The sequence below is a fragment of the Hypanus sabinus genome, chromosome 23, assembly GCF_030144855.1.
Source record: "Hypanus sabinus isolate sHypSab1 chromosome 23, sHypSab1.hap1, whole genome shotgun sequence".
In the NCBI taxonomy this organism is placed as follows: Eukaryota; Metazoa; Chordata; class Chondrichthyes; order Myliobatiformes; family Dasyatidae; genus Hypanus; species Hypanus sabinus.
Genome location: NC_082728.1, coordinates 32,722,271 through 32,734,495, shown reverse-complemented (window position 1 = coordinate 32,734,495; position 12,225 = coordinate 32,722,271). Strand labels below are relative to the sequence as shown.

General features: G+C 36.8%; 1 protein-coding gene across 1 annotated transcript; it reads left to right on the top strand.

Moving 5' to 3' along the window:
* The first annotated feature begins 266 nt into the window (after positions 1–266).
* LOC132380317 (uncharacterized) lies at positions 267–10,984 on the top strand. Its single transcript, XM_059949069.1, has 4 exons — positions 267–372; positions 3,456–3,806; positions 9,178–9,320; positions 10,577–10,984. The coding sequence occupies exons 1-4, from the start codon at positions 306–308 to the stop codon at positions 10,676–10,678; spliced, it is 663 nt and encodes a 220-aa protein (XP_059805052.1). The 5' UTR covers positions 267–305; the 3' UTR covers positions 10,679–10,984.
* The last annotated feature ends 1,241 nt before the right edge of the window (positions 10,985–12,225 follow it).

Below are 12,225 nucleotides of genomic sequence, written 5' to 3'. Positions count from 1 at the left end.
ATACAATTTTCCTGATATTTATTCAGTTCATACATTCTAGAAGTTATGTTTATGTACTTGATCATATTTCTGTATTTATGAAAATTTGATTCATAAATAAGTAATTTTCATCACTTAAGTAAAATGGATTAATGCCATTTTTCTGAAAAAATATATATTTACTGAAAAGGACAGCAAAGCATAATCTACTGAGCACAGATCTTTGGGGGCGTGTCTTTTAAGGAAGTTTCTGAAGTAAGTCAATCAGACAGTAAATAACAGTGGTTTCAAAATGTTTCACCAGAAGTTACTTGCGAGAAGGAAATATGGCTGTACTGATATTGCTCTACCTTCCAATTTTATTCTTCACAATGACTACTGCAGAGGCGCCAGGTAGGAAACATTTTCCTATGAAATCTTTCAAATTTTAAGTAATACTATTTTATCACAACATGTGCTTGTTCCTCGTCATGTCCTTTTCTGGAATGTAAATTAGTCTAAAACGAACTGACACACACAATGTGTCTTTGGCATTGTACTTTACAAGCTTCTTCCCTACTCTCGACCCTTCTCTGATTCTCTTTCTCCCTCAAAGAATGTCAGGGACATTTTTTTTTCCTAATCTAGTTTATATAGCTTTGTGTTCAATTCTCTCACACTTCAGTGGTACATTTGGGCCATGTTTCTGTATTAGTAGGAAATATTAAAAATAAAGTCTATTCTTTCAAAGCATTAATTTTAACTGTGATTTTTATTAAAGAATAGAACTTTGTATTTCAATCCTGCTGGTCCTTAAGCTGCAAATAAATGAGTTTATTTAAGAATGTGAATATATAGCCAAATGCAACAATGCTGATAGGAAATCAGTTAATCGACTAGGTGAGAAATTAATTTAATATCTGAGGCTTCTCTTTCATATATTTGTAACCTCCAAGCTGGGACAAAAATTGTTGGCTTAGAAAGTATTATGATATTAAAATAACTTACTAAAATAAAACCAAAATTACATTTGAATATACAAAAATAATAAATAAGAGCTTAACATCAGATTTGCCTCAACAACTCTTCCAAAGATTTTGAAGAGCAAGAACAGAAACTGGAAAAACAAAATTAAAATATTGCTGGGAATTGTTCAGCTTGGCCAGCTCTATCTGTGGATTTGTGAAGTGAATAACAGAATTAAAGTTTTGGATCAATGTATTTCACGTTTCTGAAATACTGCTGTACTTCAGATGATCAGCTCATTCTTCTGCTCAATCTACGACACCAACCTTGGTGTTATCCACAAACCTGCACTTCACCCTTCCACTTCTTCCAAGTCATTTTTAAAACTCACAAAGAGCAGGTGTCCCAGAACTGATCCCTATAGAATAGCATCTCCTGACTTTCTGAGCCAGCAAGCTAATAAAGCACAGTCGGCGCAGGAATAGGACAGCTTCTATACCACAATTATCAGACTCATGAAATAATCTCCTGTATATTAAGGATGAGCTCTTGACTTCACAATCACCTTAATCATGACCCTTGCACATAAAAGTCAATCGGCATTGCACTTTGTCATATTTAATATAATATATCTTACATTGTTTCACTGCTTGCTCTTGCTGTGCCTCAATGTACTTACATTTTGAAGCAATGTGCATGAATGGCATGCAAAGCTAACTTCACTGTGTCTCAGTACGTGACAAAAAGTAATAACAATACCAATTACATTTGCAATCATTAAACAAAGGGAAAAAGCTTCTGAATACTACTGGACATAAACGGTGTCACATCTTAAAGGAGGTAATATGACAAAGGTTTGACCATGATCATAGATCAAAGAAAGATCATAGAAAGTTGCAGTAATCAAAAAAAAAAGCTGGAGGTGATAGGTCCTTCTTCATCCCCATTCTGATGAAAGCCTGAAACGTTAACACTGCTGCTCTCCCTCAGAGGCTGTCTGACTTGATGAGTATTTCCAGCATTTACTGTATGTATTTTAGATTTACAGTATCTGCGGTATTTTGAGTTTTATAGATTCCTCTGATATGAAATGCAAGTAAGGAGATAATTAAATTTAGATTAAGATTATCATAGGAAAGTTGCAGAGGAGAATGATACTCAGGAAGATACTGAAGCCAATTAAAAATCAATAGATATTGTACTGCAATGTTTGCTACAGAGCAAATCATCACAGCTGAAGCTGTCCAAAATAAACATTAAACTGTGACTAAAAATTGGTGAGAATAATTTGCAAACCCAAAGATCTTGGAGACTTTGTACTGAAGAAAACTATTGGTTAGCAAATATGTGTTAAAGCCTTTTGCTGAAAGTATACAAATCAGTGTTACTCAAATGAAATAGAAGCTTTTGAAAATAATCAGTTCAGGAAATATCTGGAAGAACTTAAAGTTTCAGATTATTGATCTTTCATCAGAACTCAGTTGTGAAGAGAGTTCATTTACCTGAAAGGTTTTGCCCACCATATATTTTGTGGCAGATTCAATATGATAGCCGCCTCCAAGGTAAGAAACATGTACTTGTCCGCTTTTATTGTTTAGTGCCCCCTTCCCTATCTTTCTTTCAGTGTATGCTTGAGTCCTGAGCCATTATTTGGAACTATATTTATATATTCATTTGAGACCAAAAATTTCTGAACTTTCTCAGTCATCAGTGAGGAAAGTGTGTGAAAGACTTGAAAAGTATCTTATTTTATTACTTGGAATGTATCTAATTCTGAGGTCAGGATGTGAATGTTGAAGTGTTTTGAGTGCGTGAGTGTGAGGTAGGAAGTAAGTGCTTGATAGTTTTCATGACCAATAGAGATAGTCAGCAATGGGATGTAGAGGAACATGAGAGACTTCCATTGCAGCTATTTGAAAATAAGATTTCATGATGCATTGACTGACTTGACTGTACGTTAAATATTTGGTTCTGGTGTCACCCTCGTATCCAGCTTGAGCATTATTTCCTCTCATTACCACCTGGAGCTGAATATGTCCCTTGTCACTGCACTCTCATCTGCTCACCTCATCTACCATGGCATTCCAGCAAATGCTGCAATATTGGTGAATCTGAATATGTGATAGTCCATCACAAAGATATCAGACTCTGCTCAGTGGCTTCCCACAGCTGACAAATGCAAAGAGCATTGAGAGATGCAAGTGTGATTTAATCTGTACTGCCTAGCTTCATGAAAACAAGATAAGAAGACAAAATGATAAATACCCTGTTATTCTGGTTAATTATGGCCTGGGATTCAATATCCATCACAGAAAGTTATATTGTACACATTGCATTGCAGGACCCAGTGTAACCATTCTCAACACTAAGTTCTTACAGGGAACCAGCTTTGTCCTGTGGCACCTCCTCAGTGATGACATGATGATCCACAATCTCTCCATCTTTAAAATAAGAACGTTTACATCAAAGTACTGCTTATTGGTCCCTTCATTTTTTGCACTGACTGTATTTTTAATTGTGTAATTTTACAGATGGCTCTGTTGACCAGTTTCCACGTTTCAAACTGGCAAAACCTGGAGAATCAGTTACAATGAAGTGTAAAATTACAGTTAGGAAAGGAGAAATAGTGGGTACTCACCTTAGAAGGAATCCTCCATCGCCGGAGGATCTATGTTACTTCAAATCAATAGATTCAATACACGTTGGAGATTTGTACAAGGATCGGCTCGAGTGTAATAAGACAATCGGAGATGAAAGTACTATCACCTTTCAGTTCAGAAATCTCCAGATAAGTGATACTGATTTTTATTATTGTATCACTGGGATAAAACATATCCGAGTTGCTGAGTTCAGCGGAAGAGGAACCCTTCTTATTGTATCAGGTATACTTTATGCATCAAATTTTCTTCCATTATTATAGGCTGAATTAAAACTGCTGATAAAAAGCTATGTGTATATACAAATTACGTACTGGATGTTTTCGCTCAGATGTCATTTTGTTTCCAGTTATTTTCATTGCATTGATATCCCAAGCAAAAATTCCATTGCTTCTAATGATCTCTCTGTAAGGAAATCAGCATTTTGTTAGTCAAAACTCTTTTCAGTGTTCAGAGAAATGAAGTTGAAGTAATTGCATTTTAAGTGTTATATTCACTCTTGACCTTCATAACAAAATTCTGTACAGAACATAGTAGAATTTCCAAGAGGAAGTAAAGATCTTATTGCCATTTCATAGAACATTCATCTTAAGATGTTACTATAATAACATTAGACATGCCAGAGGAAACGGCTGAATACCCTGTACTGTGATTGCCTTCTCCATTTAGATAAAAGGGCATTGATTTAAATGTAGATTAAGGGGAAAAAAAACAAATCATTAGGAGTCAATTAAAAATAACTTTAATTCTTGGTAGCCAGTAGGATTATTTCATGTTATTGTGGTCTATTCTAGTTGTGCATGACACCAACAAATTTGTTTGCCAATTGTGGAAAAGATGTACTTTTCCTATTAATTTAAAATCTTAATTCTCAGGAATAATATTTTTTTTTGGAAGCTTACAGTATAAAAATAATGCAATGTGCAGTAATGTTTATAATAATAGTATTATAATAATATTTTAACAGAAAACTGTTTGTCCATAGTTGTGTTAGCTTTATCTGAAAAGGTTTTGGGTCTAAGACCCATTTCAGGTAGACTTTAACAGATAAAGGCTGATTTTTTTTAAAACATAAACCCAAAATGCTGGAGCAACTCAGCAAGTCAGGCAGCATCTATTGAGGAGTTATTCGCCTTAACAGTTAAAATTTTGTATTGAGAAGCTTCATCAGTTCATGCAGCTTTTTGTGGTTTTTACTCAAGATTTCCAGCTTTGTAAAATCTCCTGTGTGTATCAGTCTTTGACAATGTATTGTTGAGAGGTAATGCCTTTCAGGTGAAGTGCTAAATTGTTGCTGGTTCTGCCCACTAAGATGGATATGGCTCATAAATGGTTCATGCCTCTATTTGACCAATGTTATCCATAAACCAATATTCATACAAGAAATCAACATGTTCTCTGGTGTTGTCTTTCATTGCTGTGATGAACAAGCTGCACAGCTTCCAGTCGTGATTATACAACATTGAGGAAATTTCTCTTTGTCATTTTGCACTTACGAAATTTACAGATTTTCACGGATATTCTTTTAGAGAAACCACCCACAGTTTTTTTTTCCCTGATGCAGGAACAAGTAAGCTGTTTTTTTTAAAAGGTCGCTTTGCAAACTTTGTTTAAAACAAGAACCATTTTCAATTTTGCCACTTCTGTTGGTAATCTGTTCTAGAATTCTATAATCCTTTTAGGAAAGGATACCTGTATTTGCTCAGTTCTTCTGACATCTTGAACTTTCAGCTTTTGTTTCTTGCCATCCATAAATCTGATGGTTTCGAATTTCTCTTCTCATCCTCTTCCTAAGATTCAAAGTATATTTATTATCAAAGTAGGTAGACAGAATGTCCTGTAGACTGTGAAATCTAAGGTAGACAATCTATGTGTAGAAGTGGCTCTGAGAAGAGATTTTGATATTCCTTTTCATCTGTGTTAATTGTTTCTTCTTCAAGTGATAACTTTTATATAAGACCATAAGATATAGGAGCACATTTGGACCATTGGCTCTGCTCTGCCATTTCATCATGGCTGACCCAGTTTTCCTTTCAGCTGCAAGCTCCTGCCTTCTCCCTTCATATCCTGACAATCAAACATCTATCAGCCTCTGCCTTGGAATATACATAAAAACTTGGACTCCACAGCTGCCAGTGGCAAAGAATTCAAAAAATTCACCACACACTGGCTAAAGAAATCCCTCCTCATCTCCATTCTAAAAGGACACCCCTTTATTCTGAGGCAGTGTACGCTGGTTGTAGACTCTCCCACCATAGGAATCATCCTCTCCACATCCACTCTATCAAGGCCTTTTATCATTCAATGAGGTCACACCGCATCCTTCTGAATTCTAGTGAATACTGCCCACAGCCATCAAATGCTCTTCATATGACAAGCCATTTAATCCTGGAATCATTTCATCAGCCTCCTTCGAACCTTCTGTAGTTTCACCACATCCTTTCTAAGAGAATGAGCCCAAAACTGCTCACGATACTCCAAGTGAGGCATCAATAGTGCTTAATAATGTCTCAACATTCCATTCTTGCTTTTATATTCTAATCCTCTTAAAATGAGTGCTAATGTCAGATTTTCCTTCCACACCACAGACTCAACATGCAAATTAACCTTTAGGGAATTATGCACAAGGACTCCCAAGTTCCTTTACAAGTCAGTTTTTATGTATTTTCTCTCCATTTAGAAAGTAGTCTTCCTCACTTTTTTAATATATGGTATTTCTGTTTCTGCACAATTTTTAATCTATTCAATATACAGAAACTGAATAAAGTATATTGAATACATCTACTTATTTATTTATTATCCTTATACTTCTATATTATGTCTTGCATTGAACTGCTGCTGCTGAGTTAACAAATTTCACGTCACACACCAGTAATAATAAACCTGATTCTGAATCTTTCATTTCTTCTATCAAAGCGCATGATCATTTATTTCCTCACACTGTACTCAAATTGCCATTTCTTTGCCCATTCTCCTCATCTAAGTCTTTCTGTAGCCTATCTACTTCCTCAAAAACTATCTGCTCCTCCAACTATCTTCACTTCATCTGTAAACTTTGCAACAATGTCATTAATTCCATCATCCGAATCATTGACATATAGCATAAAATAATTAGTCCCAACACAGACCCCTGTGGAACACCACTAGTCACCAGCAGCAAGTCAGAAAAGACTCCCTTTATTCCCAATCCTTTCCTCCTGCCAATGAGCCACTGTTGTATCAATGCTAGAATCTTTCCTGTAATACCATGGGGTCAGAGCTTGTTAAGTAGCGTTGTGTGCAGCACCTTGTCAAAGCCCTTCTGAAAATCTAAGTACACAGCATTGACAGATTTCCCCTTTGCTCTCCTATGAGTTATTTATTCAAAGAATTTCAACAGATTAGTTGGGCAAGAATTTCCCTTGAGGAAACCATGCTGACCACAGCCTATTTTATCATGTGCCTCCAAGTACCCTGAGACCTCATCCTTGATAATCAACTCCAACATCTTCTCAACCACTGAGGCCAAACTAAATGCTCTATAGTTTCCTTTCTTCAGCTTCTTTCCCTTCTTGAAGAGTGGGGTAAAATTTGCAATGTTTCACTCTTCTGGAACCATTCCAGAACCTAGTTATTCTTGAAAGATCATTACAAATGCCTCCACAATCTCCATAGCCACCTCTTTCAGAACCCTGGGGTGTACACCATCTGGTCCAGATGACTTGGTTACCTTCATCCTATGTTTCCTGAGAACCTTCTCTCTGGTAATGGTAACTTCACACCCTTCATGCCCCCTGACACCTGGGGCATCCACCATACTGCTAATGTCTTCCCCAGTGAAGACTGATGCAAAATACTTATTCAGTTCGTCTGCTATTTTGTTGTCCCCATTACTACATCTCCAGCATTGTTTTCCGGTGGCCCGTTATCCACTGGGGCTTCTCTTTTATACTTTATGTGTCTGAAGAAACATAAGAAGCATGATATCCTTTTTAATATTGTTGGCTAACTTACTTTTGTATTCCATCTTTTCCTTCTTAATGACTTTTTTAGTTGTCTTCTGTTGGTTTTTAATATTCTTCCCACTATTGTTTTTGCTCTATTATCTGCCCCTTCTTTGGCTTTTATGTTGGCTTTGACTTCTTTTGTTAGCCACGGTTGTGGTCATCTTTCCTTTGGAATACTTTTCCTCTTTGGGATGTATATATCCTGTGCCTTCAAAAGTGGTTTCCAGAATCTCCAGCCATTGCTGCTCTGGAGTCATCCCTGCCAGTGTTCTTTTCCAATCAATTCCGGCCAGCTCCTCTCTCGTGCCCCTGTAATTCCCTTTACTCCTTTGTAATCCTGATTCATCTGGCTTTAGCTTCTCTTTCTCAAAATTCAAGTTGAATTCAATCATATTATGATTACTTTCTCCAAAGGGTTCTTTTACCTTAAGCCCTCTCATCAATTCTGGTTCATGACACAACACCCAATCCAGAATAGCTGACCCCTAGTGAGCTGAACCCTGAGCTGCTCTAAAAAGCCATCTCGTACGGTCTCTAGAAACTCCCCCCTCCAGAATGAAGCACCAACCTGATTTTCCCAATCCACCTGCATATTGAAATCCGCCGTGACTATTGTAACATTGCCCTTTTGGCATCTATTTTCTATCTCTAGTTGTAATGTATAGACTACATCCTTACTATTGTTTGGGGGTCTGTATACAACTTCCATCAATGTCTTTGTACCCTTGTGATTCTTTAGCTCTATCCACAATTAATCAACACCCTCTGACCCTATGTCACCTCTTTCTCATGATTTGACTTCATTTTTTTTTTTACCAACAGAGCATCACTGTACCCCTCTGCCTTCCTGCCTGTCCTTTCAATACAACGTGTAGCCTTGGACGTAAAGCTCCCAGCTATAATCTTCTTTCAGCCATGATTCAGTGATGCCTACAACATCATACCTTCTAATTTACAACTGTGCTGCAATTTCATCTACCTTATTCTACATACTGTGCGTATTCAAATGTAATACCTTCAACCCTGTATTTACCCTTTTTGATTTTGTCCACCTTTTACGTTGCGTCTCCTCCTGTCGACTGCAATTTTGCCCTATCAACAGCCTCTCCTCACTACACATTGCCTCTGTTCATAAATATGCTACCTCAACTTCAGTACTATTAACCGCCTTTCCTACAATATCTCTTGCATTGAAATATACACAGCTCAGGATATTAGTCACACCTTGCTCATCCTTTTGATTCCTGACTTTGCCTGATGTCTTACAAATATCTGCCTCCATATTGTCATCTGGATCTCCATTTGGTACCTTGCTATTCTTTGACTTAACGTGCTCAGACCTCATAAAGTGTATTGCATGTCCATTAGCGCTTTGGCATTAGTCCCTCTATGTCATTCACAAACCTTACTAATAGTAAGCCAATTTTCAATTCAATTTTGACCAGTTATAAGTACAGTAACCCAGAACCAGGGATCTGCAAAAAACTAGCTTTCATATTGTTTTCTCCCTAAAAATACTCATTAAACCAGACGTAAGCTCTCTCTGATTTGTAGCTAAATGGTAAAATTAAAATACGAATATGTGCAAATTTTATCTTTTATCTTCCCAGAGCCTGACAACCAAACCTGTGCAGCAAATTGTGTTGAAGAGAAATTCTGCCAAGTAGATTATTTGAAAGATCCAGTAATGATCGCATTGATTATATTTGTAATTGTTCTTGGGATTTGTGGACTAGTTCTGTTAATTTCCTATGTAAGTTCCTCTGTTTCAAATATTTATTATGCCTTAAAATGTCAAAGGTTATAAAGTAAGATTATTAAACTGATTAAAGAAATATTGAGATGGGAACAGATGTATTTAAGGATACATGATTTGAAAATTGTTATCTACAGCCTTGCTCTAGATATACTGTACAAGCTTCATCAGGGGTATCTACTTTAGTTATAAAATATACAGTATATTTTTGTGCAGATCTAAATTGATTTAATTATTTATTAGTCAAAATCAAATACATGAACAGTTGTTTGTTTATAATAATTGCATAAGTGAAATGAAACATAGAGTAATGCATGCCATTTCACCAGCAACATACTCAGGTGAAGGTCCTGTCTCACACATAGGCATGAACTCTAGTATAACTTGTAGAGCTGGTCATCAGGATCATACTCAGGGAAGTGAACTTTGAAATCAAACTAAAGAGGTGGACTCCAGGATCACCTTGGGGTGATTGGCTCGGGGACCATATTGAGGAGATAGACTCTGATATTACACTGGGGAGATGACTCTGGGATCAAACAAAGGAGATGGACCCTGGGATGACTTGGGGAGATTGGCTCTGGGACCAGACTGAGGAGATGCACTTTGGGATCACACGATCGAGCTGAACACTGAGATCACATTGGGGAGATGGACTCTGGGACCATCGTGGGGAAATAGACTCCAGAATCACAAGGTTCCTTCAGTATAAACAGCCAAATTTCAGTCCAGCCTGGTTTGGAAATATATTCCTATTCCTGCATCATTGGTAAGTATAAACCATGGAACTTCCTTCCCAACAGTATTGTGGAGTATCTTCCCATATTCCATGATTCAAGAAGCCAGCTCACACATACTTTGCATTGATGTCTTATGAGTATGACCTTTTGCCAAAAATCAAGACCTTTCCTGGGATTAATAGACAACAGGGCAGAGAATGGCTTAACACTAGAGCTGAGGTAATATACCAACTAATATTGATTCCAAGGGAAAGATATTTTGAAGGTCTATTAAACATAATTGAGATATGCAAAGATAATCTTTATTCACCATATACATGTATTACATGTACTTGGAATTTGCTGTGGTGTGTTAGCACAACATGTAACAAAAACAACATAAGATAATCATAAATAATTGCATAAAATAATTTAAAAATCATAAGTTAAAAATTAAGACTGCATGATTTTCTCTTTAAAAATCTGTAAGCTGAATGAAAAAAGGCAAATTTAAAATATTGTCTTAATTTTTAGGGGAGAAAACACTACCATTGTGAACAGTCACAACGTAAACGAGCTCCAAACTCGGTGTATGAAGACATGAATTTAGTGCGAACCCAAAGCATGGTACGATAATTTCAGCTACAATGGGCTTTGAACATTTGATTCAGTTTTTCTGCGAGCGTCTAAATGCATCATCACTGTAAAGCAAGGCTTACCGAAATCTCTGAGAGTCTCCAGACTTCTTTTTATACAATATTATTTGACAATGTAAGTATTTGTCTGAGTAAATATTGGTTGATTTGTAGAAGGTAGTACTTATGATGATGATAGTGAATATGTATGTCTAATGTAAAAATACTATATAAATAGCATTCTGTTCCAGTACAATATAAATGTATTGTGTATATATTTTTACTTTTTCATAATAAAAAATATTCTCCTCTTCTTTCCATCGTCATTGTTCATGAGTGCCTATAAGCTGTTTTATGGGCTGAAGAGGAAACTTGGAACTCTGTCAGCCATTGATCAATGTCATACAAAGATGTGAAAACCTTGTTTAAGTAGCACTTGCTTTTCAATTACCTTCTTGAGAGGAAATTTGATAGAGATATACAAAATTATGAGGTGTAGAGATAGGTTAAATGCAAGCAGGCTTTTTCCACTGAGGTTGGGTAAGATTACAACCAGAGGTCATGGGTTAAAGGTGAAAGGTGAAAAGTTTAAGGGCAACATGAGGAAAACTTCACTAAGAGTGTTGTCAGAGTGTGGACAGAGCTGCCAGCACAAGTGGCACATGTAAGCTTGATTTCAACTTTTTAGAGAAGTTTGGAATGGTACATGGATGGCTGGGGTATGGAGGACTATGGTCCCAGTGCACATCAACGCGAGTAAGCAGTTTAAATGGTTCAGCATGGACTAGATGGGCTGAAGTGCCTGTTTCTGTGCTGTACTTTTCTAAGACCCTATGTCTCAACCCCCTCTGTCCTTAACAGAAGGATCTTTAAATTGGGATAGAAAGAACAGAGAATGAAAATAACAACTCCAATGTGCCAATGACTTTTTGTTTTACTTATTCAGTGATGGAATATGGATGTTGCTGGCAATGTGCCTATTCCTAATTGCCTCTGAGCTGAGGAGTTAAGTGTGGAACCAAATGTTAAACTAGTTAAGGTTAATAGTTCCCCATCCCTAACAAAAAGTTATGAACCAGATGGATGTCTCCAACAATTAAGTAGTACCATACTTATCATTTCTGAGTCTGGCTTACTAAAACAAAAACAGGTATTTTTACTTTAAATTAGATTTCCCAATGTCATGGTAGGATTTAGGCTCATATCTGGATCAGTGACCTTTAAATGCTGGATAGTATTAAACACGGTATCTTAAGCACTGACCCAATGTACCGATGTAACATTTACAAAATGCTGGAGGAACCTTGGCCTGGAAACGCAGAGAAAAAAACTTCCAGACAACCATTGTGGTAAAGCAAACATTCTTGGAAAATCCAAGGACAGTCCTAGAATGTGTTCCCCTGCCAGGGGAAACTACATTACTATGGTGGTTAAATCACAAAGAAGAGAAAATCTGCAGATGCTGGAAATCCAAGCAGCACACACACAATGCTGGAGGAACTCAGCAAGCCAGGCAGCATCTGTGGAAAATAGTATGGTTGATGTTTT

Coding starts and splice junctions, on each gene's coding strand:
- LOC132380317 (XM_059949069.1), top strand. CDS start 306: ATGGCTGTACTGATATTGCTCTACCTTCCAATTTTATTCTTCACAATG. Junction 373..3,455: donor GACTACTGCAGAGGCGCCAG/GTAGGAAACATT, acceptor GTAATTTTACAG/ATGGCTCTGTTGACCAGTTT. Junction 9,321..10,576: donor TAGTTCTGTTAATTTCCTAT/GTAAGTTCCTCT, acceptor CTTAATTTTTAG/GGGAGAAAACACTACCATTG.